The sequence below is a fragment of the Macaca mulatta genome, chromosome 20 (assembly GCF_049350105.2).
Source record: "Macaca mulatta isolate MMU2019108-1 chromosome 20, T2T-MMU8v2.0, whole genome shotgun sequence".
Taxonomy (NCBI): Eukaryota; Metazoa; Chordata; class Mammalia; order Primates; family Cercopithecidae; genus Macaca; species Macaca mulatta.
In genome coordinates, this window is record NC_133425.1 from 69091696 (window position 1) to 69119542 (window position 27847).

The 27847-nt window shown below is 54.8% G+C and overlaps 1 protein-coding gene across 21 annotated transcripts in view; it reads left to right on the top strand.

The window, feature by feature from the left end:
* The window catches only part of VAC14 (VAC14 component of PIKFYVE complex), a 115604-nt gene that overhangs the window by 41607 nt on the left and 46150 nt on the right, over nt 1-27847 (top strand). For all 21 annotated transcript variants that reach the window (XR_013410893.1, XR_013410897.1, XR_013410895.1 and 18 more), the window contains 1 exon segment: nt 16465-16621. Coding sequence is in view for 17 of the 21 variants with exons in the window: in XM_077983849.1 (XP_077839975.1) it covers nt 16465-16621 (157 nt within the window). In the remaining 4 variants the exon portion in view is untranslated.

Below are 27847 nucleotides of genomic sequence, written 5' to 3' on the forward strand. Positions count from 1 at the left end.
GGCCTATCTTGCCTACCCCCCCCCGCCCCCATGCACACACACACACACACCCCCTCTCTTCCTGCGCCACCCCCTGCAGTGCGAGGCCCAGGTGGACGTGGCCCCGTTCTGCCTGCAAGTTGGGAGTGACTCACTGCACAGTCACAGCCCTCATTTCAATACAAAAAGGAAGAGCAGGACTTTGCTGATTGGTTCCTTCCCCAGGACTTCACTGGAAGCAGCTGAGTTTTCAGTCCTTTAAATTGAGTTGTTTAATCCCATCCAGCTTTCTGTGCTTGAAATTGGTTTTTGTGTGCGTGTGCATTTAAAGGGAGCGGGCGGAGATGCAGTCCATTAAACAGCGCTCTTCAGGCTGCGGCTGTGGAAACTCGATTTGCTGAAGTGCCAAATGTTATCAGGGCTTTGGGGCACGTCTTGTGGGCCTGCACTGGGGAGGGCATGGAAGCCGCTCTGGGGGACAGTTGAGGGGTACCATAACAGCGCTGAAGAGCCCCTGCTTCCCCTTCTCTCTAGAGGAGGGATTTGGGGACCTTATTCATCAGCGGTGAGTCCTGATTCTACGCCATCCTGGTTCCTTTCCAGAATCACATTCCTAAGTGTCCCCTGTTTAATCTTTGGTGAGCCTGAGGGTGTGCTGTGTACTTGGCAATGGGAATACAGCCATGAACAAGACAAAGCCCATCTTCTCCTGAAACTTCCTTTCTAGGATATCTAGAAAGTACCCTCTAGGGATTTTTCAAACATTTCCAAACAGCCCTGATCTCGAATTGGAGCTCCCTGGGATTCAAGACTATGAAAGCCTGTTTGGTCAAGCAGGAACACAGCCAGACAGGCAGGTCCCCTCCTACTGAAGTCCTCACTCATGGACGTTAACCTCAATGCTCCCTCCGAAGGCTCTCACATCCAGCTAGGCAGCCCCGCAGCCCAGATTGTCGTGGAAGATTCTTAATTGTAGGAAGTCATTACCATGGGAGGAACCATGCTAGACCCTTTACCTGTGTCTGTAGAACCCTCACGGCGGTTCTCACTTCCGTTCTGCAGTTCAAAAAAACTAAGGCCTGAGGGGGTCACGTGACCTGTGCTGCACCCAGCTAGGAGGTGATGGAGCTGAAACCCAGGGCCAGATCTGTTTGACACCAAAGCCTGGGACCTTAACAGCTTCCTCATCAAGCCCAAGTCTCGCCCAGCATGCTCCCAGCCCTTGTCAGCAGCAGGAGGCAAGCTTGGGTGTGGTTGTATCTTCTTCCTCATTTCCTCATGATTTCACCAGGGGAAGGTTTTGTGGTCTTCTTCTCTTGTTCCAGAAGTTCTTGAGTGTGGAGAGGTGTATGTGTTTTTTGTTGTTTTTATGGTTTTTGTTTTTGTTTTTTGAGATGGAATCTCACTCTGTCACCCAGGCTGGAGTGCAGTGGTGTGATGTCGGCTCACTGCAACCTCCACCTCCTGGGTTCAAGCAGTCCTCCTGCCTCAGCCTCCCAAGTAGCTGGGATTACAGGCATGTGCCACCACACCTGGCTAACTTTTTGCATTTTTAGTAGAGACAGGCTTTCACCATGTTGGCCAGGCTGGTCTCAAACTCATGACCTCAAGTGATCTGCCTGCCTCGGCTTCCCAAAGTGCTGGGATTACAGGCATGAGCCACCATGCCCAGCCGGTAAGTGTACTTTGAAAAAGCTCCCCCTTCAGCCCCCAGATCCTTCGTCCACTTTTCTTATTGATCTGTAGCAACTCTTTGTATATTTGGGACATTCACTTTGTCATCTGTGTTGCAAATGTCTTGCTCTCCCAGGACGGTTGTGATAAACCTGCATGCTCCTGCCTCTCGCTGAGAGCCACTGCTCTCAGGGGACAGTGTGCTCAGGTGTTCGTGATGCAAGAGCTGGCCCGGCGGAGCCTGAGACCCAGCTCTGCCGCCACCACTATCTCTCTCAGTCCCACAGGCGCATGGCCTCGCTGGGGTGTCTTGTCTGCCATTGTTCTTCAGTTCCACTGAGTGACACCTCATTAGTCTCCGCCCTCTGGCATCCTCAGTTGTTTCTGCCTTCCCATTATACAAGATAAGTGGCTGTTTCCTCAGCACCGCCTGCTCCTTGCAGACGTTATCTGAAAATCCCTTTTGTCAAAAAGAATTTGCAGGTGTCTAATTAATATTCCTGGCACTGGAGTAGAAATCCTCCCATAGCTAGAGATCCAGTTGTTTTTTAAGTGAAAATGTGACCCTGATTTCCACAGTGTAGAATGCAGGGTACATGCTCACTGCAGCCTGCTGGGTCCCTCTTTGGGAGGTGGGCCTGCTGCTTCCCCTGCCCAGAAGATGCCAGTGGTTGGCTGCCTGGCAGCCGCCATACTTCCTGAGTGAGTTCTGCCTGTCAGATGGCCATACCCCCACCTGTGAGTGTCCACGGGAAGGGGGTCCTCTCCGTGGTCCCGATGGTGGCACCTCAGGTAGTCCACAACTCCTAGGCCCAGCTGCCTCCCTGCCTGCATTTAGAACTCTCAGGGTGATCACAGTCTCCAGAAAAACCTGGAAGGATGTCTATTCACCTCTGAGTGAATGTGAACGTCCCAGACAGGCGGCCATGACCCCGGCTTGAATCCTAGCTCTAAACCTTCCTTGCCAGGGACGCTGGCCAAGGAGTTTACCCTCCCTGGGCCTGTGAAAAGGGGCTAATGATGTCTACACCTGCCTCATAGGTGTATTTAAAGAGAAAGTGTAACCCCCTCCACCCAGATCCCGGCGCATTGTAACGACCTGTCTGTCGTTACAAGTATGTTTGGGGGAGCTTGGCGTCTGGCTGTGGTGAACTTCCCCACCCAGGAGCCAGGCTCTTTCTCAGTCCTGTGAGCCATCTCAATGTCCTTCAATAACGCTTTAGAGTCTTTTTTTGGAGGTTTTATTCACTTGTGATGAATACTCTCAGTGTTTTGTAATTTCGATGTGATTCTGAACGACTTCCCTCTCTGGTTCTTCCTTCCCTGCCCAGGTGACACTGAGGCCTGGTGGTTAAGAGCACGGGCTTTGGGTTCAGGAAGTCTAGGAGTCCACCCCGGGCTCTGCCACTTGATGGTTGGTAACCTAGCCTCTCAGCTTTAGGTTCCTTATTTATAAACAGAAAATAATAATGGAAGTTTGCTCCCAGGTTTGTTATAAGGATGAAATGAGATCATGAATGTTAAATGTTCAGCTCGGGACCCAGCACACATAAACCTGCGATAAGCAATAGCTCCTCCGACGCAGGAGGTCATTTCTCTAAAGGGCCTGGAGATGCACATTGAGATCAGGGCAGTGGGCTCCACGTCTGCTGCAGGTCCTCCCTGCCTCCACTTCAGTGGCAAAAGTCGGGACAGAGGCTGCTCTCTGTTTTCCTGCCCGTCTCTAGAGGGCAGAGGACCTCAGAGGTGTTTGAGGGACTTGAGTTCTATTTTGAGGTCATAGAAAGGCAGACGAGGACACAGTGGGCCGCAGGACTGGCCTCCTGTACATTTCTGTCCCCTCCCATCCTCCCTTCTCCAGCCTCCCCAGCACTCCTGGGCCGAGGCTGCCCAGAGCAGGAGCGAGGCTGCATTCAGCACGAGCCGCACTCATCAGAGCCCCATTGTCAGCAAGTTCACAGTGCCGCTTCCCTGACTCGCCAGCGGAAGGGCTCCAGCTGGCCGCCCTGGGTCCAGGGAGAGGAGGAGAAATGGCGTCGTCAGCAGAGGACCTGCATCGGAGCCTCCACAGCCACAAAAGCAAAACCTTTGAGATCCAGAAGGCATGCCCTGCAGGGTTCAGTCACCAGCATGAACTGTTTTCTTTGCAGTTGGGCCTGCAGAGACAGTCTCCCCAGAGTCTTCCCAGCGTCTCAGAGCCAGGTGTCCTTAACACTTTGGAGAAGAGTCTTAACCCAGGAGGAACTCCTCTCTTCCCCTCCCGTAGCTTTAGAGTAACAGAAAACTTGCTGATGGGAGTCTGTGGCTTTTGTGACTAGTGTAGATGCAGAGAAAAGAAACGAGAACCACCTTTCTGGAAAATTTGGAAAGTAGGATTCTGAGGACAGTATTCATGGCAGTGGTAGCGTTTCTAGTTTGGGAACCCACTCACTGCATGAAGAACATGGGCCACCCGTCACACCCACTGTGGCACGGCCGTGACTCAGGAGGAAAGGATGGTAGGGTAAGGTCTAGGGAGTGATGTAAGGGCATCTGAAAGGGGCTTTTGTTGTAAGTTTCTTAAGGTACACACCATGGGGACAGCGATGTCCCAGCTCTGCTGAGTTCTGAGGGGAGAGGACTGGGGCACCTTGAGGGGCTCCTCACTCTGGTGGCAGATGCCCTATCCAGCCCTCCTTGGTCTCGGGCCTCTCAGCCCCTCACCAGCGGGGTAGGCGCTAGGAAGCACCCCCCGCCATGCCTAGACTGTATTTTAAGGTGTGATTTGCTTTGTTAGGGGAGGAAGGGGAGAGTTCGTTTGTTTCCATGGTGCAGGTCCCAGGAGAAATGGATTGGAAAAACTCAGGAGGTTCTCACATCTGAAAGGAGAGCGCTCACTGGGGCCAGGCCGAGTCGCCAGAAAGAGAAATAGATCGGGGCTCGCCTAGGAGCCCAGAGGAGTGGCCCAGCTTGGGCTGGCAGTGCCACTGCAGCTGCCACACCTGCCTGCAGCCTCAGCCCAGCCCAGAGCAGGGCAGAGCTGGGGTGAAGCTGCCTGGCTTCCTGCCTCAGGGCAGAAGCAGCCCTGTGTGTCACTCCAGCATGCCCCTTTCCTTCTCCATCCTCATGCCACCCGGTCCACAGACGTACTCCCTTACCTTATCCTTCCCAAGCAGTCCTTGTCACTGTGGTCTGGTGGGTCGGCCAGCTGGGTCCCAGAGCTCATCTGCCTGCTTTAAAGGGATTTAATTCTTGCTGACAGGGACTTTGGCCTGGGGTCCCACCTCGGGGAAGGCCCAAACCCCAGAGCAGTGCTGTGAGGAATGGTGGGAGGAAGCAGAGTGCCCCTAGGTTCCCAGGTGGCTGGGTTTGCTCTCTCCCGTCCCCCAGAGGGAGGGCCTGCTACTGCCGTCCTCAGTGTCTACCCCAAAATGGGGCTTCCACTGAAGAGGCCCCTTCATTTGAGGGCAGCTTAGAGAGCCAATGACGGCCCCTCCACCACCCCCACTGTGGCTTTCTTGAGGAACCATGGTGGGTCATGTGTCAACCCCTCGTGTCAGTAGAAGGAAACTGGGAGGAAGAGAGGGCACCAGCTGAAGTCTGGGGGGTTTGTGCCCCGCTCTGAGCGCGTTGCATCTGTGTCTTAATTAATCCACATGGCGGTCCAGGAGTGATCTCAGTTATCCCGAGGTGTGAGGAGGATCACTTGCCCAAGGGTACACGGTCAGCAGCCGGAACTGACAGTCAAGTCTGTCTGATTCCGGAGCATCTAAAACCCCACACAAGGTGTCACCTCACTGCAGAGCAGGGACCCAGCCCAGGGTAGAGGCACTGCCTTATCCAGGCCCAGGCCCTCCACTGACCCAATGGGGTTTTGTCCTCGGCTGGCCTTCAGTTCTAGATGCACCTTCTCCCTCTGTGCATTTAACTCTGACCTCATTCTCCTGTACCTTCCCAGGCCCCGTGGGCTGTCCCTGGCTGCTCACTGACCCGGTGGCCCCCAGCTCCCCTCCAGGGCTCAGTCCAGAAGCCCTCTCCATCTTCCATGTGGCTGATTTTCTCCCAGAAGAGCTGAGGCCAGTGGCCAGGCCTGCTGCAGGGTGGTGTGGAAGCCGCCTGGGTGTGGATCAGGTGGGCCGGCCTCTGCCCCCACGCTGCCCAGCTCTTCACGGGACCAGGCAGGTCACACGACACTGCCTCACCTCAGTTTTCTTCCCAGAGTGCTGGGGTTGGACTGGATGGTTTGAGATCCCTTCCAGCCCTGAAGCTGTGTGGTCCTGACTCCGCTGCCTGGAATACTAATGCTGCCTGCTTAGAAGCGGACAGTCTTCCCTAAGAACAGGACTTGTTTTTCCTCCTTAGATTCTTGCCTCAGTGTTCACTTCCCTCCAGTTTTCATTCCATCCACTCCCCAAAACAAACAAAAACACCGCTCTACCCCCACCTCAGTTCCACAGATATCTTTAAAATCAGATCACGCAGTAAGATACAACCTCAGCCCAGAGAACGGAGGGGTACCGTGTCGGTGCCCAAAGAACTTGACTACTCTTGCAAGAGCCCAGCCTGCTGGGAAAGAGGAGCTGGGTGGGCACTGATGGCAGGGCCCAGGGACCCTCTTCCTGAGGCACCCTCCCCGGGCCCTGCCGAGGGCGGGGAACACTGCCGTCTGTCACCTTTCCCCACGGTTGTCCCTGCAGCTTCTTTTGGGGGCTTCTGAGAGCAAGCAAGAGGGAGTCATGGGCCAGGGAGAAGAGCCACTACCAGCCAGCAAAACAGCTAGACTGTAGTCACGGTCCTGGGCCTTCTTCCTCAGGGACACCTGGGCCCCAGGCCCAGCAGAGGTACTGGCAGCCATCGTTGGGAGTTCAGGGAGTACTGTGGTCTTCTAAAATGAGGCTTGGCAGCAAGTTGTTGCTAGGGAAGAGAGGGGAACAGCAAGGTAACAGTCCCAGGTCTATACCCACCGAGAGGGCCTCTGCCCACCCCTCATTCTTCCAGATTTTCCCACCTTGTGGTTTCAGTGCCCACAGCAGCCACCCCAGAGTACAGGAGGACCCACAGTAGGTGCAGCCAGCCTCGCCGCCTCCTTCCAGGGAAGACGGGCTGTGTGCTAGGAGGGTTTGAGTATTTACCTCTCCACATTCCTTGCCCTGGACAGATGGACCAGTGAGGACTCAGAGCTGGGCACAGTAACTGGTGTGAGTGGATTGGGGACCAGGAGGGTGCTGCCTAGCTCCTGGTGAAGGCAGAGGTTGGGCTGAGAAGTGTGGTGGAAAGGGAGGCTGCTCTCCCAGCAGCAGGGCCTCTGGGGTGGGAGGAACCCCACAAAGGGGAGCCAGCCCAGCCAGCCTTTCCCTGAGGCAGGAATGGGTGCTCTCGCTCACACCTCCTAGAGCCAAGCGGCAGGGCGACTTGCCTGCAGGGCTGAGTACACTGTCCAGCCCCAGCTCAAACACACAGCAGAACCATGTAAACCAGGACTGTCACCAGAATTCCCTGGAGCTTTTAAATTCCAGCTGCTTGGACCTCACTCTGGCCTTCCTCAGTTATCCCTCAAGCAGAGCCTGGGTGCCCAGGGGCTGGTATTTTTCACATGCTCCCTGGTGGGTTTGGTGCACGTCTCTGGTTGGGAGCACAGATACAGACCAGCATGAGATCTTGCTTGGAGACTGCAGGCCATATGCCCCCAGCTCTCAGCCCTGGTGCCCTCTCTATGCAGCCCTAGGCGAGGCAGCCAAGCCAGGGCCCCCAGTTTTCAGCCCACTTAGCGTTCCTGCGTCCTCAGAGGCCAAAATTTCTTCCAAGGCTGAATCAGCTGGATTTCCCAGGCACCTCCCTGTTGGCAAGTCACAAGGACCACAGACTGGGTGGGAGCTTGGGTGAGCCCAGGTGAGCCCAGAGATGTAGAGGACTGGGACCGTCCCCCCACTGCTAATGAGATCAACCCTTTTCACACTGGCTTGCTCTGTTCCACACCCTGTGCTTGGCCCCCTGTGAGTGATCTTAGTTCATCTTCATGATCAGACAACCCTGTGAAGGTTTGTTTTCCCCATTTCCCCCAAGAGGAAACTGGAGAAGTTAAGTAACTTGGGCCAGATCTCACTTATATGCTCCGTGAAGCCTCGTTTATCTGTCCATCTGTCTCTCTCTCTCTCTCACACACACACACACACACAATGTGCACATACACACACATACACACCCTCCTCCTGCACATCAAGGCTGGGCCAGGTTCCCTCTGTGTCTTTATGTCCCCCCATCCACTCAGACCCTCTCCTAGCCCTAATCCCTCTCCATCATGGCCCGTTGGCTGGGAGCTCTGTGAGGACAGTCTGTTCAGCCCACAGTAGGTGCTCAGAAACATCCTCTGACAATGTGAACAAATAGGAGGTTGACTGGATGAGGAGCTCATCTCCTTGGACGTGCCCCACATCTGGGGCCTGCCCTGCTGCTTTGGGCCCTCCCACAGCAGATTGGAATCGAGGCCTATGGGGCAGAGCCTGCATCCTTAGCTTGGGGGCTGTGTGTAGCTTGCAAGTAAACCAGAAAGAAGCGGGTCCCTGGAGGGAGGCAGGAGCCTTCTCCTGGCTGCCGTGGCCCCTGGGTTCATCTCTTGGTAACAGAGCCATAGCGGGTATGAGTGGGCACCACTCTCGTGCTGCCCTCAGTGCAGCAGGCACCACCCCGTTCCCTGCCTAGCTCATGGGGAAAATTTATAACCCTGGGAATGCAGCCTCTGGGTCAGGGCCCAGGATGATGCAAGTGAGCAATGGCTGGAATCAGCTGGAAGGAGAGGAGACCTTGGAATGGGTGGGAGAGAAGATGGAGGTCAGGGATCTGGTCTCAAAGGTATCTTACCCGAGGCTGGCCTTTCTTTTCTCCTTTACCCTAAGACGGATGGCCACTAGAGTATTCTCAGCTGCCAGACCCACACTGTGCTGTCACTATTAATCAGTGGAACCTAACAGTCAGCGTTAGGCACTGGCCTCTGGCATATGTGGCACAGTGCTGGGCACTGAAGGGAAGGTGGCAGAATGTTTAAACAGAACGCTGCCCTCATCCCCAAGGGCTTGTGTTCAAAGTCACGCAACACAAACGGAGATTTATGATTTTTTTTTTTTAGGTTGCTTTTGCTTTACCAAGACAAAACATTTTCTATCAGGATAGTTTTGTCAATGGGAAATAAAATAGGTCTAGGCCTAAGTAGTGCTGCTTTCCCACCACCAAATCTAAGCGTTCTTTTAGGCAACACTTTCCTTCCTCGTGGCAGAAGGCAGGGCTGCTGTGACCCCGTGCAGACTAGGGCGTGTCTCAGAATGCCACCCCTTTCCCACGCCGGGGCCAGGGCCTGATTGCTGCCTTCTGCAGCTCATGTTTACTCTGTGTCCAGGGTGGAGGCCTCTGGCCCCGGTGCCAGCTTGTGCCAGTGCCTTCTTCCATGCTCTCAGCAGTGGGAGCCCTACTGTCCTTCCCATGACTCCCCCAGGGGACCCTTCCTGGATACAGCAGCCCGGCTTCCTAGGGTGAGCTCTCTGGCCGATGCCCCTAAACCAGGGCAGCAAGAGCCATTCCTTATGTGGTCAGGGACTGAGGAGGCTTGGCCAGCCAGGCTGCACCCCTCACGAACGATGGAGCCAGGCTCCTGCTTGGAGTGAAGCAGAGGACCCCAGGGTTTTCCAGGAGTGCCTGACCTCAAGGCCTGTGTACTTCACATCAGCTCCCCTTCACAAGAAGTAGCAGCTGGACCTGACCCAGATCTCAGGCAAGGCCCCTGCGACCTGACCGCTCCAGGCAGGAGCATCAGATAACCCTTGGCAGTGGCCTGCACTGGCCAGACCTCAGCTTCCAAGGCCTTTAGACTGAATTCACCTCTCCCCACCAGTACCAAGTGTGTCCATCGGAAACATTCTTGCAGCGTCTTCCTGGCCAGGCCTGGAGAGGGCCCAGCTTGGGGATTTCCTGTCAACACAAGAAGGTTTCCCTCTTCAGGAGCTAGAACGCTGAGTCATTTGACTCCTAGGGCCTCATCAGCCGACCAGTGGCCTGTGTGAACCTTTGACCAAGTTTCTTAAGGATCAGTGGGTAGAGTGAAGTAGGCGGCCTCTCCTTCCATGCTCCTTGGCAGGAGCTGCTCCGAGCCATCCATCTTCCATTTCCTGTCCAGTGCTGGAGGTCAGCAAGTATTTATTCATTTCAGACTGAGTGCCTTGCCCTGGGACTTTATGTTCAGGAATCTTGGTAGGAGGTGAGAACGGGCCTCCCAGCCTCGACACTTGACTTTGCAAAGCTGGTGTCCAGTTCCCAGCTGTTCCCAGGATGGTAAAAGGAGCCGCTGCAGCACCCTGGGGAGAGTGAGAGCTGGGAACCTTCCATGCCGAGGTCTCTCAGGGCTGCTCTGGGACCAGGTGGTGGGACAATGAGTGCCCAGACGGACCAACCAGAGAAGAAGGGGAGCAGCCACCATCCCAGAGAGACTAGGCTTCACCTGCTAGAATGCAGTGGGGCAACAGCCTGTGGTGGCCCCACCCAGATACTCACCCTCCTGCCACATTGAAATATGCCCTTTGCTGGTACAAAGTCACCGCCGTGGAAGGCAAGAAGCCGTCTCCCCTCAGCCTGAGCCCCCGCCCACAGCTGCTTTGTGAGATGCTGCCCACACCCAGGTGCCACCAACCCTGACCCTTTCACTCCACCGATGGCCAGCTCACTCCACTCCGAAACCAGGGGCCTGCTGATGGGCCTTCCCCACCCCCGCCTGTCACCATGGTAACGGCAGGCGCTCCTGCTCCTGCAGAATATTGCTTTCTTGTAACCTCCCTCCCTCCCTCTCTTTCCTCCCTTCTTTCTCTCACACAAAAAGAAAGCACAAGTGTTTTATATTCATTTTGCAAAAAAGCTGTGTAGCGCATACTAATTGGTGTGGCTTCCTCCCGCTTTCTTTGAGCCTTTTCTCATCGTCAGAGCCAGGACTACAGGCCCAGCCAGCCTGCTCACTGGAAGGAGAACTAGGTCTGTTTTCCTGGAGGCTGAAGCAGGAGTGGCCTAGCAGCGTGTCTTTAGCTCTGGGGCCTTTCCTCCAGGCTTGAGAGGGGCACACAGTAAGCCAGGCCACTGAGATCGCCTTCTCCTCCCGGAGCTTTCTGCCTGTACACCAAGGATTGTAGGGTCTCCAGGTGGCTAGAGCACCAAAACTCTGGCCCAGCACAGAGGCTCAAAGCCAGGTGCAGCTGGAAGAGCAGCTCCCCACGTTCTCTGTTGCTGGGTCCCAGACCCCCTGTTGAGGTTGCCTCCCAGGGCCTTCCTTTCACCAGGGCCTCTCTTCCACCCCAGGCAGAGACAAGAGTCCTGGCCAAGGTCTGCATCAAGATTGGTGCTCCAGAGCCTCAAGGTCACACCCTGGGCTGAGTCAGGTTTGCTAGCAACTGGGAGCGAAGCAGCAGCCAGACTGGAGGGACACAGAAGCCGGGTATCAGCCGACTCCCTACACCCCAGGCTCCACCTCAAGCCATTCCTTGCCCTCCATCTGGGTGGCCCCTTCTCACCTCTAGGAGGCTGAAGGAAGATGGGGATGCTGTTTCGGGGTCCTGCGTTATTTAAGGGACTGGAGGGGTGCTGTGTGTCTGTGTGCACAAGCGCACACAGTGTCGTCCCAGGCAGGGCTGTGGGCTTTTTGCCAGCCTCTGGGGACCAGAGACAAATCCTATGATATGTAAGCACAGGAGGAGTGGCTGGGATTACTGAAGGAACCTGTAGACAACATTTCCGGCTTTAATTGTGCAATTGAAGTGTAATTTGCATTCATTTGCCATTTGGTGTTAAACTTTCTAAAATAAGAGAATTGAAAATGTAAAATATGCGGCTTTGCTGGCTGTGCTCTACAGTGGGGTGGGAGGCAGTAGTACTGAGGTGGGCTAAGCACATTCTCTGCAGGGGAGAAAGCGGGGTCGGAAGCCCTTGGTGTGGGCACTGCTGTCCGTGCTCAGTCACTAAGCCTGGGCCGGGGAACAGCTCAGCTGTGGGACCTGAAATCTTGGAATGGAAGTGGTGAGCCAGCCTTTCTTGTGTGCCTGCTTTTCGTGCTTTGCACATCAACTATCTCTTATAACCTTCACAACAGCCTGGCAAGGTCCAATCTCAATTGTGCATATGAGGAAACCGAGGCTCCCATCCTCTGCAAAATGAAGTTCAGACTTCTTTGTCTATGTCATGAGCTCTTTTTTGGTTTATGGTTTTTTGTTTTTGTTTTTGTTTTTGAGACAGAGTCTCACTCTGTCGCCCAGACTGGAGTGAAGTAGTGCGATCTCAGCTCACTACAGCCTCTGCTCAAGCAATTCTCCTGCCTCAGCCTCCTGAGTTGCTAGGATTACAGATTCGCACCACCACACCCAACTAATTTTTGTATTTTTAGTAGAGAGAGTGTTTTGCCATGTTCACCAGGCTGGTCTTGAACTCCTGACATCAAGTGATCCGCCTGCCTCGGCCTCCCAAAGTGCTGGGATTACAGGTGTGAGCGACTGCACCTGGCCTTGTGTCATGAGCTCTTGAAGGTCTGGCCCTGCCTACCACTTTGGCCTGATTTCTGGCCATACCCTCACCTCTGGCCCCATTCCCCACTCTGGAGCTGGCCCCAAAGCCTAGTTTCCTGGAATGTGCCACGTGGTTCTGCATCCATGAATAGCTTATGCTAGGTAAGAGAATGCTTTGAATGCCATTCTCGAATGCCTTTCTCTCCCTTCTCACTCCCTTGGCCAACTCATGCTCAACTACTTCCAGAGCTTCCTGGCTCCCCTCAGGCATCATCACAGGGACCCTGGCACCCGCCCTGTATCATCAGTAAATGCTCACTGCCTGACTCCTCCGGGAGTCTGTGACCTCACTGAAGGCAGAGCCTGGCCTGTCTGGCCTTGTGTCTCTTATAGCCAGCACAGGACCAGCTCACAGCAGCTGCTCAGTAGCTGTCTGGAAAGGGAGCGTTGTGTGGTTGAAGTTAACTGGTCCAGGGTCAGGATTGGATGTCAGGACTGTCTGACCACGGCACCCTGTGTAGTGTTATCAGCAGGCTCGGGTTTGGGGACCAGAGCTGGGTTTGAGGTGGACTCACTGTTACCTTGAGCAAGTGACTGTCCAAGTCTCAGATCCCTTGTGTGTATCATGTGAGGTGAGACTGGTGACAAGTAAGGGCATTCATTGTGGCCGGGAGCGAGGACAGCCTGCTCTGCTGGCCCTGGAGCCACTCAAGGGGTGGAAACAACCTTGCACAGGCCAGGCCTCTTGGTGGATTTTTCCAGGCCTCCTTTCCAACAGGGAAATAGGTACCTGCTGGATACCCAGCATGAATCAGTTTGTCCGCATGGCACAGGGATCTTGCCGAGGGCTGGCCTGGCCCCAGCCGCCCCGCTGGCTCACACTTTTCTCCTCACTTCCTCCCTTGCTGCACGTGACCACCAGTGTTGGCTGCCCAGAGGCATGTGCCTCTGTCCCCTTGCACAGACAGACCGGGGTGGGATGGGCAGCATGGGGGCGGGGGGCGAAGTGATGTAGAGAGACACAGGTTGCCTCCTCATGCTCCTCCTCTCCCCTGGATCAGGCGAGGGACCCCGGGGAGTGGGTGAGACCCTACCACCTCGGGCTGCGGGCAGAGCAAGAGCAGATGGGTTAGGAATTAGGTTGCTGATTTGGGGTTTTGTCCCCCCACCCCCCCTTTTTTTTTTTTTTTAAATAAGATGGAGTCTTGCCCTGTCGCCCAGGCTGGAGTGCAGTGGCGCGATCTCAGCTCGCTGCAAGCTCTGCCTCCCAGGTTCACGCCATTCTCCTGCCTCAGCCTCCCGAGTAGCTGTGACTACAGGCGCCCACCACCACACCCGGCTAATTTTTTGTATTTTTAGTAGAGATGGGGTTTCACCGTGTTAGCCAGGATGGTCTTGATCTCCTGACTTCGTGATCCTCCCACCTCAGCCTCCCAAAGTGCTGGGATTACAAGCGTGAGCCACCGCGCCTGGCCTGTCCCCCTTTTTTTTTGTACAACTCACATACCATAAAATTCATAAAAACGACTCTATTAGTATTTTGACAAGATTATACAACCATCACTACTAATTCCAGAACATTTTCATGACCCCAGAAAGATGCCCTATACATACCCTGCACCCATTAGGAGTCACTCCGCATGCCTCCCTCCCCACAGCCCCTGGCAACCACAAATCCACCCTCTGTCTATGTGGATCTCCTGTTAATGGAGTCGTCATACAGGGTGTGGACTTTGTGACTGACTTCTCAGCAGGTTTTTTCAAGGTTCATCCACGTGTAGCAGGTACTTCATTTCTTTTTATTAGCAAATAATATTCCCTGGTGTGGATGTGCCACGTTCCATCTCTTCGTGTCTCCACTGCAGGGCCTTTGGGTTATTTCCATTTTCTAGCTATTAGGAAAAATGCCGCCGTGAGCGTTTATATACAAGTTTGATGTGCACAGACATTTGCGGTTCTCTTGGTAACTGCCTAGGAGTGGGCGTATACCTATGGCAGCTCTCTGGGTAACTGAGGAGCTGTTGGCTTGACTCTTGCTCGCTGTTTAATTTTGGGTGAGTCATTCCCCCACCCTCCCCCCAACTCCATTTCCTGGTCTCAAGTCCCCTCCCTGGCCATGCTTGGACAGTCAAGCAAGCATTGGGGTGCGTGGCCTCTGTACATCCTGCCGTGGCAGGTGTGCAGGGGCTGAATCGGGCAGGACCGCGGCGTCATATATTGCTGTGCCAGTTGCCCATCCTGGCTTCTGCCCTGTGTCTTTCTTCTGTGGCTGAAGCAAAGAATCCCTGGAGGCTCTGTCCTCAGTGGGAGCAGAGGCCTTGGCCCTCCCTGCTTCTAGACTGAGACCCGCCCAGGGATCCCCGGCTCCTGGCCTGGGTGCAGGAGCACCCCTTGCTTCTGCCATATGACTGGGCTGTATGGCAGCCATGTGTCTCAGCCACGTGGATTCATCAGCTCTCCATTCTGTGTGCCAGGCCATGGGCAGGGGTGGCTGTGACTCACCTATACAGCCCCAGAATCCAGCACAGCCACTGGCACAGAGCAGGGGCTCAGGGGCCCACAGACATCCCAGTCTCCATGAGTGGGAGAGGGACAAAGGGAAGTACAGAGTTGGACAGTAGGAGGCGGGTCTGTGAGAGTGAGCACCAGCTCCTGCCTGGATGAGGCTGGGAGATTGCGTGCCAACACGTGACACTGTTTGAAGACTGAGGGGCGGGAATGGGTGAGCAAGCAAAGGGGTTCCCGGCCAGGTGTGCCAGGGCTGGCCTAGAGGAACCAAGAGGAGAAGTGACAATTGGGCAGTGTGGGGGAGGCACTGGCACTGTGTTTGCATTGACAGGAACGGCTTTCAAGGGGGTAGGCCTTATCTTGTTTGTTTTCGAGATAAAATTTGCCCTTTTGAAGCATAGAATTCACTGGCTTTTCGTATATTCACAAGCTTTTTGCAACCATCCCCCCAGTCTAATTCCAGAACATTTTAATCCCTCAGTAGGAGCCCTACAGTGCTAACCTTATCTTGTATTCCCATATTCCAGCCACCTGGCCAGTCTTGGCCCATGTGGCCCTGCCCATCAGGCTCTGACCCACTTCCCCTGGTCTAGGGCTGAAGCCCCTACTTGCTGTGGTTATTCTTGGCCTGGGCTCAGAATAGCCCAGGAAGAGACGCAGGCAACCACCCATTCAACTGATGTTTGTTGGGCATCTGCTGGGCACAGGGCAGTCCGGAGATACACCTTTTGGGGGGACAGGCACAGTCCCTAGCCCAGAGCAAGAGAGGAATGAGGGGCAGAAAGAGCAGGCGACCACCTGCAGTGTGAGGAGTTCCCTTCAGGACAAGCACAGCCAGCAGAAGGTGGCCAGGAAGCCTCAGCAGTCCCTGGGGCAGGTACACACACACACACACACACACACAGGGCCCCCGCCCCTTTCCCTACTGCCCATTGCAGCAGAGTGGTGGGCTGGACTTTGCCACCATGCCAGCTCTTGGTGCCAGGCAAAGATGGGTGCTGTGCGAGGAGAGGCAGCTTCTAAGGATACAGGGGCTGTAGAGCAACCCTGGGGACATTGTGACACAGCGCTGACCTGCACTCACACTCAGCGCTGGCCCCACGCCCTCCTCTGCCTCTGTCTCAGAAGAACTCAGCAGGCAGGTGGTCAGGCTGGGGCCTTGCCCCACCCAAATCTGTGCAGGGACACTTTAGAGCCACCGAGGACCACCTGACGTGTCCGGACATTAGGAAGTCCTTTACCTTGGAGACCAGAGTAGCATGCCACATGTGGAGGGCCCTTTAGGGTCTGCAGTGGCCTGGTGTCACCTCTGCAGAAGAAGCTGTTCTGTGGCCTGATGGTGGGTGGGGCCGTGGCTGCTCCACACAGTGGACACAGTGGAACATGGCCTGGAGGGCACTTTGGGAGTCTTGTGCAGCCTGGGGGCCTTTAAATGCACACTGTGCAGACAACACCCTGCTTCCTGAGTCCTGTGACTCGCAGGGACCCTCAGAACCCTGTTCAAGGGACCCAAGAGGAGAGGGATCATGAGGAAGCTGACTCACTGAACCTCGGATTCCAGTTTCCTTCCCCCAGAGGCCCCATTCATTGCAGTCTGTGTTCCCTTCGATCTGGATCCTTTGTTTCACTTTTCTGAGCATGCCCCAGCTGTGGCCTTAGTGGCTCTTCCCAGCCTGCTGTCATCTGCAGACCCCTCCCCACCTCTGCAGGTGGCTCTGTGCCACCCACCGCACCTCTGCCCAGGTCAGCACAGCTTGCAGTGGAGAGCTCATCCCTGCCGCCCTGCTTCTCTCCCCAGGTGATCCTGAAGGACCTGGAGGTGCTGGCAGAAATCGCTTCCTCCCCTGCAGGCCAGACGGATGACCCAGGGCCCCTCGATGGCCCTGACCTCCGGGCCAGCCACTCAGAGCTCCAGGTGCCCACCCCCGGCAGAGCCGGCCTACTGAACACCTCCGGTAAGTCTTCTCCTGAAGGTTCCAGCCTCAGGGGCCTTAGTGCCAGTGCCGGTCTTGGGCTGGACCACGGCGGTCCTTTGGGTTGTTGCTCAGGAGCTCTGGAGCTCGGCCAGGATGTGAGGGGTCTGTGGGTTGCTACTGGCAATCTCCCACCTCAAGAGCCCCCAGAGGCAGGCAGCTCTCGTCCTCTAGCAGCCTCCAGAGACCCTCACAGGACTTTCTTCACATCTCCCTGCACCTTTGATGCCTTTGAGCCACTGACTAAACATAAAACCTTCTGGGTCGGCTGCTGGTCTCTCTGCCTGGGCAGCACCTCTCCAGTCTGGTATCCAGGGGCTTCGGTCTTGGCGTCTCACAGGTGGAATACTAGGTGGCCATTCCCTTTCTCTCTGAGAAACTAAAAATAGTGGCAGGCAGCACAGGCAGGAGACGGCATTATTCTCACAGGCTGTTTCTGGGCAGTCCTTGGAAGTAAAGGTGGCTATAGCATCCCTAGCGCTCGTCCCTCAGTCCCTTCCAGATGACAGGGACTCTCCTCCCTGGGCCCTGGCAGACGCCACTTCCCTCTGGCGATGCAGTCCTGGAAAATACCTGGGGATACAGTTGGTAGGAAAGTTCCCAGTGAATCTCAGGTGTCTCCATGGGGGTCTCTGTCCTTTGTGTCTGGAATTTACTCCTTCCCGTGGGTTCGTGGTCTCGCTGACTTCAAGAATGAAGCTACAGACCTTCGCAGTGAGTGTTACAGCTCTTAAAGGTGTTGTGGACCCAAAGAGTGAGCAGCAGCAAGATTTATTGTGAAGAATGAAAGATCAAAGCTTCTTTGTTTGGAAGGGGACCCAAGAGGGTTGCTGCTGCTGGCTCGGCCAGCTTTTATTCCCTTATTTGGCCCTGCCCATGTCCTGCTGATTGGTCCATTTTACAGAGCACTGATTGGTCCATTTTACAGAGTGCTGATTGGTGCATTTACAATCCTTTAGCTAGACACAGAGGGCTGATTGGTGCATTTTTACAGAGTGCTGATTGGTGCATTTACAATCCTTTGGCTAGACCCAGTGCTGATTGGTGTGTTTTTACAGAGTGCTGATTGGTGCATTTACAATCCTTTAGCTAGACACAGTGCTGATTGGTGTGTTTACAGTCCTTTAGCTAGACACACAGTGCTGATTGGTTTGTTTTTACAGAGTGTTGATTGGTGCATTTACAATCCTTTAGCTATACACAGAGCGCTGATTGGTGTGTTTACAGTCCTCTACCTAGACTGAAAAGTTCTCCAAGTCCCCTCTCGACCCAGGAAGTCCAGCTGGCTTCACCTCTCACTTTGATGCAGCCTCATGCGTCATAGAGGTTTAGGGGCCTTGCAGCCTCAGCCTCCCCTCACAGCCCAGCTGTGCTGGTCTCAGCTTGAGAGTACCTCCTTGGCCTCAGTGGGAGGCGCCCCAGCCCTGTTTGGTGCTGAGACAAGGCCCAGTGCCTGAGAAGTTCAAGGGGCGGCCAGAGCCCCGCAGGCCTGCCTGTGCCCCAGGACATGCCAGGTCAAGTCATAGAAGGCCCATGTGGGGCCTTGCCCAGGAGTCCAGTTCTAGGCAGTCAGTGGCCGTGAACTGACACCAAGGGAAAGAACACCAAGGGAAGTGGTTCCCACATCCTGACCCTGGGACCCCTGCTGGGACTCCCACCCTCTATCCCTCAGCAAGCAAGTCCATTCTCCATCCTGTGTCCCCAAGTCAGCACATGGGGACCAACCTTAAGTCCTTGGGACAGATGGCAGGAATGCCAGAGGTGGAGTGTGGGGGCCCAGCGAAGGGGATGGACAAGGAAGAGAGAAGAGAGAGCTCTTCCTTAGGAAGGGAGGGTCTGGTGGGGAGGAGCAGCAAGAACTGACCGGAAGACGGGCAGTAGCCAAGAGGAGACATCCTGCAGGGAGGAGGCCCAGGCAGAGGAGCCCTGGGGGTGCGCCCTCAGCTCTCCCTCCCCAGGAAGCAGGCGCCACAGCCTCTTCTCTCCTTCTCAAATTGGCAGCAGCAGAGAACTTGAAGGCAGCACAGCCTTGTGACAGGGCCAGGACACCCAGGCCTCCCAGGCCGTCTGTGACCTGTCTTCCCTGTGTTTTATCTCTTCCTCCCGGGCACAGAGAAGTTGATGACTGTGATTTGGGCTCCTGCTCATGGAAGGAGGACCAGGAAACTGCTGAGGGCAGCCGGGGCTGGAGGGAGTAGGATATGTGCCCTGGGGGAGCAGAGCCTGACCCAGGGGGTCCCTGGCAGGCCCTGCAGCATCAAGCCCTTTGCACTGCTCGGGCACCAGGGCCGGGGGCACTATATGGCAGGGCACTCTGAACCCCAGCTCCTGGCCATGCCAAGATGGGCGGGCCGTGAACGAGGCTACGGCAGTAGAGACTCTTGCCCCAGCTCACCGAGGCTGTCAGATTAGCTCACATCAGCCAGGGACTCACTCGGAATTCATAGAAAAACAGCAAAGCATGCCAGATGGAAGAAACTCCGTCCTGGAAAGAACACCAAGGAAGTGCCTGCAGCCAGTCACACTTCTTGCTTCAAGAATCCACAGCCAAGGAGCAGTGGGGGCTGCGGGAGGAGAATCCACAACTCTGTGGGCCAGGAGCTCTTAACCTGAGTCTCACGTGTGGGCCTCAAGGCTCCAAGCAGATCCACGTGTGTGCACATGCGTATGTCCACAGCTGGCATCAGATTTTACAAATGGGGCCATGATTTTAAAAGGTCAGCTCAAACCAGTAAGAGAACAGCCGAGGAAGCCAGAGCATGCCCTGCCCCCCTCTCCCACCTCCACTGCCCTGGAGGGCATGCGCCAGGCACTGAGGGTGTGTGGGGTGGTGCTGAGGTCAGAAGGCAAGCAGGAAGTGCACACTCAATCCCTCCACGAGCTGCTCCTTCCCAGACTGCTTCTCAGGCATGCAAGGGGCTCGTTCTGTCTGTTTCCATCTGGCCATGCACATGGACAAGACTGTGAAGCCATACCCTCTTCCTGTTTGGATTCTGCCTGCCTCTGGCTCTCCAGGGCGCAGCCCTGAGAACTTGGAGAACTTGGAGGCAGCAGTGCTGTGTCCGTGTAGGGAGATTGCCCCAAAGGCACGAAGGGACTGTCTGGAAAGCCTCAGAGGCAGGGAGCCTAGCAAAGATGAAGTTGGTGGCATCTGTAGGGAACCAAATGGCGCGGATCACACACAGCAGTGGAGAAGCAAGCCCATCACACGCCTGGGTAGCTGCTGTGTTGGCCTAAATGCACCACAGCCGTGGTTCCCAAGGCCCCCCGAGGCAGAGTCACCCACATGGGATTTTCCTCTCGCCTGTCCTAGCATAAACATCTCCCCCTCCCTCGCAGAGCGGTGAAGGCAGAGGCTTCTCCCACCCTGCCTCCCTCATTCCTGACCTGTGCAGAGCCCCAGCATGGGGGAGAGAATGGCCTGGGGGCAAACAGGATGGGGAGCGGCCTGGGTGGGCAGCTCTGGAGGAAGCTGGCTGAGGGACACCACGCTTTCCTGTCTCCCACCCTTGGGGTCTCCTGTGTCTCCTCCTTTTGTATTTCCTGTCTCCACTCAGGGGAGTCTGCGGAGGTCCTGCTGGCTCTGGGGACAGGGATGTCAAACAGGCCCGTGGGCCTGCCATACCCTGAGCCTATGCAGAAAGCTTCAAAGGACAGAGGAGGCCTCTGGGATCAGCCCTTTGTTAGAGACATGCCTGGACTCCCGGGGCCTGGACATCTCTGCTGCCAGAGAGGATGCAGCCAGGCCTGGGGAGACCCAATCAGCCTTTAGGATCCTTGGCCGTGCACAGCAGTGTGTCAGTCTGAGGCCAAAGGTCACCCTAGGACTGATGTTCACCCCTAAAACCCAGTCTTCCCTGACTTTGCCTGCCACGGGGCCCATTGCTGCTGGGATAAAAACCATTCATGTCGCCAGCCACGTTGGCTCACTCCTATAATCCCAACACTTTGGGAGCCTAAGGCAGATGGATCACCTGAGGTCAGGAGTTTGAGACCACCCTGGCCAACATGGTGAAACCCCACCTCTACTGAAAATACAAAATTTAGCCAGGCATGGTGGTGCATGCCTGTAATCCCAGCTACTCAAGAGGCTGAGGCAGGAGAATCACTTGAACCCAGCAGGTGGAGGTTGCAGTGAGCCGAGATCGCACCACTGCATTCCAGCCTGGGCAACAGAGCAAGACTACATCTCAAAAAAAAATAAAACAAAATAACTTCATGTCAGTATACCTTGCGGGGCTCAGTGGCCCAAGGTATTTTTACCCCTGACTCTGAAAATGGGTAATAATGACATGTTCTTATTTGGTTTCATTCTTTGTAGCCCAGGACAGTCTATTGTAGCCAAATGTCAGCAGCATCTTCATGTCACCAGACAGAAACAAGTTCTAGCAGAAAGCCAGAAAGCCATTTTCCCCAGTAATCACGGCAGCAATCATCATGGCTGCCAGAGCAGGCTGAGGTCACATTAGGCCCTGCCCTGCTCTGAGCACTCACATGTGCTGACTTTTTGGGTGAGCCCCTGGGCTCCTCGCAGCAGCTCTGAGAGGCCAGCACTGTGTCATTCCCCACTTCTTTGGGCCAGGAGCCTGGCCCGAGAGCCCACACTTCTCACCCTCCTCTCAGGAATCCCACCTGTACCAGGCACTGGAAGCTTCCACGGCCAGAGGGGAGGAGGAGAGGGGCCAGGCCATGGCCACAGCCTGGCAGTGATGGGGGCATGTCTCCTCTCTTCACAGTGACTTCAGAGACCCCTTCCTGGCCTCAGGTCACGGCAGTGCCTCATCTCTTGTCTTTTGCTGCCAGAGGGATCTAGGTTCACAGCCCTGCTCTGCCCATCCGTCCTATAACTTTGGACAAGGGTCCTACCTCACTGCCACCTCTTTCCTCTCTATAAACCATGTGCTGGGGCACCTGGGGACTCTGTGAGCTCCCACATGGCAAGGGCTAAGCTAAATGCTCCCTGAACGTGAAGGGGGCCTTTGCTTATATCCTGGTTATTACAGGCCAGTGCAGAGGGCCCCTCTGGGAGGCTTCCCTGGAGAGCCCAGCTTCTCCTGCCCCTCTGTTCCAACCCACTTGCTTGTCTCAGGCTGCCTGGGTGGGTGGCGGAGTTCACATTGCTCCCTCCTGGCTGTGACCTCTTAGAACCCCTGCTGAAAGTGCAGATGGAGGCTCCTCAGCGTCGCCCAGTGCTGGGTGATTTGTGTGATCAGCTCAGTTTGAATAGCAGCATGGCAGGCCACAAAGGCCAAGTTTACGCATCCCAGAATTCCTGGCACCAGGTGCCCAGTAAGGGTCAGTGCCCATTTTTGAAAGTTCAATAAAATAATGGAAGGCAGGGACACCAATCACCTGAGCCTGAGGCCCCTCTGGCACTGCTGCCCAGAACGGCATCCTCTCATGCCTGTGCTGCCAGGCCCTCCCTTGTCCAGGTGGAAGCCCCAGCAGTCCAGCCCTCCTGCCCCTGGGAGCCTTCCTCTGCACCCTCTCCTCACTGCCCTTGGCCCCAGCCCTCACCCTGCAGCAACAGCTGTTTCCCGGTGGCAGACTGCTATGTGACCTCTCCACTGCCGCGTCAGCTGGAAGTCCCCTCTGGGCCTTGCTGTGTCCCATCAGCTTCTCTCTCGCTCTGACCTGAGCAGCTGCAAAGTCTCCTGGCTATGGTTGATGCCTGCAGCACTCCTGTCCTGCTGACCCAGGCCGGCCCACAGATGAGAAAGTGATCGTCCCTTGGGTGGGTTCCCAAGATGATGCCATTGCGGCGGCCTTTGTCCACGTAACTCTGCACCCCCTCCAGTTCTGCAGACTCTACACCCCCAAGACCCTGCTAAGCCTCCCTTTCTCCCAGCCACTTGATTCTGGGGGGAAGCTGCCCCTTCCCCACCCTGTCCTCTTGGTTCCATACGAGCCTCTCCATCACCCACCCCTTCCGTGGACTACTTCCTGTGCCAAGCACGACTTGATGCTCTTTAGCCCTGCCTGGTTCGCTGGAGAGGAGCTGGCCTTGGAGAAGGCGGCGCTGCCTCCCCTCCCCTGCTAGTCAGCGACAGGGCCTGGATCTGATGTGGTCCCTTGGACTCTGGGTGCCCTGAGCAGCCTCTGGCCCTTCCCTTATATCCTCCAGGCAGCAGATCTTGAGCCCACAATGGGCTGTCCGGGCACATGGACCCCGACCCCAGCAGGGAGGGAGGCCGGAGTAGAGCAGGGACCCTGCTGGGCCTGAACTGGGTGGCTGACGTTTTCACATCTGGTTCTGTTGAACTGTAACTCACATTATGTACTGAAGCCAGGGCTATTTTTATCCTGACATGTGAGGTTCCTTCACGTCATAACCACAAAACTCAATCCAAAACATCCCGGGGCAGGTTGTTTGTAAGACGTTCTGTGGAGTCTCATGTCGCCACATCAGGTTTCACTTAGTAACATCTGCAGGGCTGGCTCCCCGGCCGCCCACCCCGCCAGCCTGGTTTCTGTGTGGAGTGCGTCTCTGTGCCCCTGGCCAGCCGCCGGACACATGCACTTCCTGCCAGGGCCTGGCAGGCTCCTTCCTTGCCCAAACCAGAAATGCAAGGCACAGTGGCCTTCAGCTGAGGGATAGGGCTCTCCCTCACGCTCCTGCCCTCTGCAGGATTGGGGAATGGAAATCCCACTCTCCTGGGCCCCTCACAGAGAGCCTCTCTCCCAAGACACACAGCCAGGTTGTGGGCCCCCCTCTCCCTCACCCCTGGCTGCGGCAGCTGCCCACCATCTCCAGGGGGGCCGTGCCTCAGTGGCGCCCCTGAGTAAAACAACTGAGGTCCTTAGAGTGCAGTGTTGAAAGGCGTGCCCTGATCTCCCTGTCCTGGCTCCCACTTTCCTCATGCGCCTGCAGCACCCAGCCCAGGACCCTGCTTACAAGAGCAGATGAGCCAGAGCCGGAGGTAGGCAGAAGAGCAGGCAGCAGGGAGGCAGAAATCAGCGTACTTGAGGGGCCCATTGCTCCTGTAGTCACCCTCCTGGGGCGAGCTTCTCCACCCATCTCCTCCTCCTGAGCCTGCAACCCTGCCTTAGAGAGCATCTCAAGCCGAAAGGCAGCTCACATAAGCAGCATGGCTGGGGACAATGGGGGCCACTGAGGCTGGGAGAGAGCGAGCAGCCCCCACCCTGTCCTGCTGAGCACTGAGGCCTTTCCCATCCCTGTGCAGCCCGCCCTCCCTGCCGCCTCAATTGTGGCCCCTTTCCCCACCTCCCCTGCTGGGAAAAGACCGCCCTGCTCAAACCTGTGGTCTCAATGCAGCCCCTCCCAAGGCCCCCAGCCCTGTCTTGGGGAGAGCAGAAAGTCTTTAAGCCGTGGGAGCACTGTGAGGGCTGAGCTGCACTCAGCTGAGGATGTGAATCGCTTGCCATGGCTTCTCACAGCTGTGACACCGCCCTCCTCCTCTCTTCCACTAACGGTCTCCGCTCCAGGGTCTGAGGGGCAGCCTGGACATTGAGAGTCCGTTTTGGGTCCACACTGGGGGCTGTGGCTAGGGAGACCAGAGTTGTGTCCAGAGTAGCCCAGGCCTTCTCTTCTGCCATCTTTGGCCAGACTGTCAGTGGAGAGGTGGCCTGATCTCCCTACCCTGATGTGTGGGGGTCACAGGTGGCCCCCCTTCTTCCTCAAAGCATCCTGACAGAGCACTGTGAATTTGTGCCAGAAATGGAATCTCCCCACTCAGACATTTCAGACCAGCCCCCAGACATCCATTCTGAGACTCAGAATGAGAACAGTTTGCGCAGTGCTCTGTGCTGTGGGACACTTGCTAATAAAAAAGAGCCCCCATTTATTGAGTGCAGACTGTGCGGCAGGCTCCAGACCCAGCACGTTACATGTTTTTACCTCTTTTAATAGGGGCTCTTATTGCACTCACTTTACAGATGAAGAAACTGAGACTTAAACACCATGCTCAGTGCTTCCTTCTGCCCCTGTGAGGCTGGAACAGCCCCGTACCTCTCCCTAGTGGCTGCCCAGATGGCCCCAGTTGGGAGAATTTCTTCGTGGTGACTTCCTTCATGGGTCCCTTCGTTCTTGGGAATGCTTTGGAGCCTAAGTGGAAATGGGGTAGGCTGGGGGTGCACATAGAGAAATAGGAAGGCAGCAGGGAGAAGCTTGCAGTGAACTGGGTGCCTCCAATGTGGGCAGCATGAAGCCAGTGCCCTCCAGCCAGGCCACCACGGCCCACCAAATTCATCTCCTGAGGGTGGGAACAGTGAGGCAGGGCTGTCTCAACAGCTGTCTCTGCAGCCACCTCTTTAGAGATCAGCCCCAGCTGGGCCTGGGGTAACTCGATCTATAAGAATGTGACACTTGATTCTGCAAACATTCCCTTTGGGCCAGGAAGCAGAGACTGTTTGCCATTCCAGAATCACTCAGGACCTCCCGAGCCAGGCTGATTCAGGCAGGGACCCAGGACAATGCAGTCCAAACAAGAAGTGGAATGAGGCCTGCCCTTGAACTGGCCTTCTCACTCAGGGCTCCTTCACGCCGCTCACGCGAGCTGTCTAGGAGGTTCTTGGGATTGAGGATGCTACAGTTTGGAGGTGTGGCTCCTGGTGAGGAATCCCTTATAGAGTGATTCACAGCTGGGAAAAACAGAACAGAAAAACGCTTTTTCTAGACCCAACCATCTCCCAGGAAGGACCATGAGAGGACGTAAGGGAAGTCTGAGCTCAGTAAAAAAGACGGAGCCCCTGGGAGAAGAGTCTTCCTGCTGCTTCCAGCTCCCTGGCGTCGAATACAGTCAGTCTGTCCAGGCGCCTCCGTGAGATTCACTTGGAATACTCTGGATGGTTCTGCACATTCTTGTTTTGTGCTTTGGGCTGATGCTTCTGGGAACATCTGATGCTTCTGGCCAAGTTTGGTTCCCAGAGCCTCCACATCCTGCCTATCTTGTGCTCGTGCCTGACCATTTCCTCCCTGGTCCAGGGAGAAAGTGAAGGCTCCCACGCAACTTCTGGACCAGAAAGGGGCCAGCCTGGAAAATGATAGCCCCAGATGCCTCTGTTGGCCACTCTGCATCCCCCAGTGCCTTCCCTGGGTTTCCAGAGAGCTGCGGCCAGGTGCTGTTTCCACAGCTCTTCACAGCGTCATTTCCCGCATCTTCAGTGTCAGTTTGGCAGGACCTGGGTTTCCATCTTTATGCCATCTTCTGCCCTCCTGCAAGGCACTGCCTCCTAATCTGTGAGCCCCAAACATATCTGAACATTAGTACCCAAGAGACAGGCAGCCTGGCAGAGCTGCAAAGAACATGAGTTTTGAAGACCAGCTGCCTGGGTCAGCAACTCTACCACTCGCCAGCTCTGTGACTTTGGATAATCCTCACCCAAATTCACAGCTCCTCTGTGTATGTAATGGGAATAGGAATGGTGCATATTTTTCAAGTTTTTTTTTTTTAGGGTGTTAGATACTATGTGTGAAGGGTTTAGGCCGGCCAAGCACATAGTAGGTGCTCAACAAATGGTAGCTATGAATTGGCTGTTAAGCTATCATGTTATACTGGAACAATTGGATATCCGTATGCAAAAAGATTTAGACCCCTTCCTCACACCGTATACAAAAAGTAACTCAAAATAGACCAGAGACCTAAAATATATCAGTAAATCTTTATGACCTTAGATTAGGTAATAATTTCATAGCTATGACACCAAAGGCACAAGCAACCAAAGAAAAAATAGACACATTGGGCTTAATCAAAGTTAAAAATTTTGTGCTTCAAAAAAATGTTTTTAATAAAAAGAGGCTGGGCATGGTGGCTCCTACCTATAACCCCAACACTTTGGGAGGCCAAGGCAGGAGGATCACTTGGGCCCAGGAGTTTGAGACTAGCCTGGGCAACATAGGGAGACCCCATCTTGAAGAAAAAATTTAGCTGGGTGTGATGGCACACACCTGTAGTCGTAGCTACTTGGGAGGCCAAGGCGGGAGGATTGCTTGAGCCCAGGAGTTTGAGGCTGCAGTGAACTGTAATCACTTCAATGCACTACATCCTGGGCAACAGAGCAAGACACTGTTTATTAGGCTGTTCTTGCATTACAATAAAAAAAATACATGGCTGGGTGCAGTGACTCACGCTTGTAATCCCAGCACTTTGGGAGGCCAAGGAAGGCAGATCACCAGGTCAGGAGATTGAGACCATCCTGGCTAACATGGTGAAACCCCACCTCTACTAAAAATACAAAAAATAAGCCAAGTGTAGCACACACCCAGCTACAAAGAAGGCTGAGGCAGGAGAATCGCTTGAACCCAGGAAGCAGAGGTTGCAGTGAGTCAAGACGATGCCATTGCACTCCAGCCTGAGAGACCGAACGAGACTCAATCTCAAAAAAAAAAAAAAAAAAAAAACCTGAGAGTAGGTAATTTATAAAGAGATTTAGTTGGCTCACAGTTCTGCAGGCTTTATGGAAAGCATGGTGCTGGCATCTGCTTGGTTTCTGAGGAGGCCTCAGGAAGCTTACAATCATAGTGGAAGGCAAAGGGGCAGCAGGCAGAGGAGGCCAGAGCAGGAGCAAGAAAGTGAGAGGGAGGTGCCCTACACTTTTAAACAGGCAGATCTCACGATAACTTGCCGTCTCAGAGATAATACCAAGGGGATGGTGCTAACCCATTCATGAGAAATCCACTCCCATCATCCAGTAACCTCCCACCAGGCCCCACTTCCAACGCTGGGAATTAAATTTCAACATGAGATTTAGGTGGGGAGAAATATTCAAATTATAGTATCACCCTGTCTCAAAAAAAAAAAAACATCAACAGAATGGGAGAAAATACCAGCTGATGAATGGACAAACAAAATATGGAATAGCTATAAGGTGGAATATTATTCAACCCTAAAAATGAATACAGAACTGATACATACTACAACATAGATGAACCTTGAAAATGTGCTGAGTGAAAGAAGCCACATACTGCCTAGTTCTATCTATAGGAAACATCCAGAATAGGCAAATCCATAGAGACAGAAGGTAGATGAGTGATTGCCGGGGGCCGATGAAGGTGAGAATGGTGAGTGCTAATCAGTATGGGGTTTCTTTTGGGGGTTGATAAAAATGTTCTGAAATTTGTGGTGATTGCCACACAACTTTGTGAATGTACTGAAAACTGCATTGCACACTTTAGAAGGGTGAACCTTACGGTATATAGATCATATCTCAATAAAGCTGTTTTCTTTTTAAAGATGTCCTGCCTCGGGC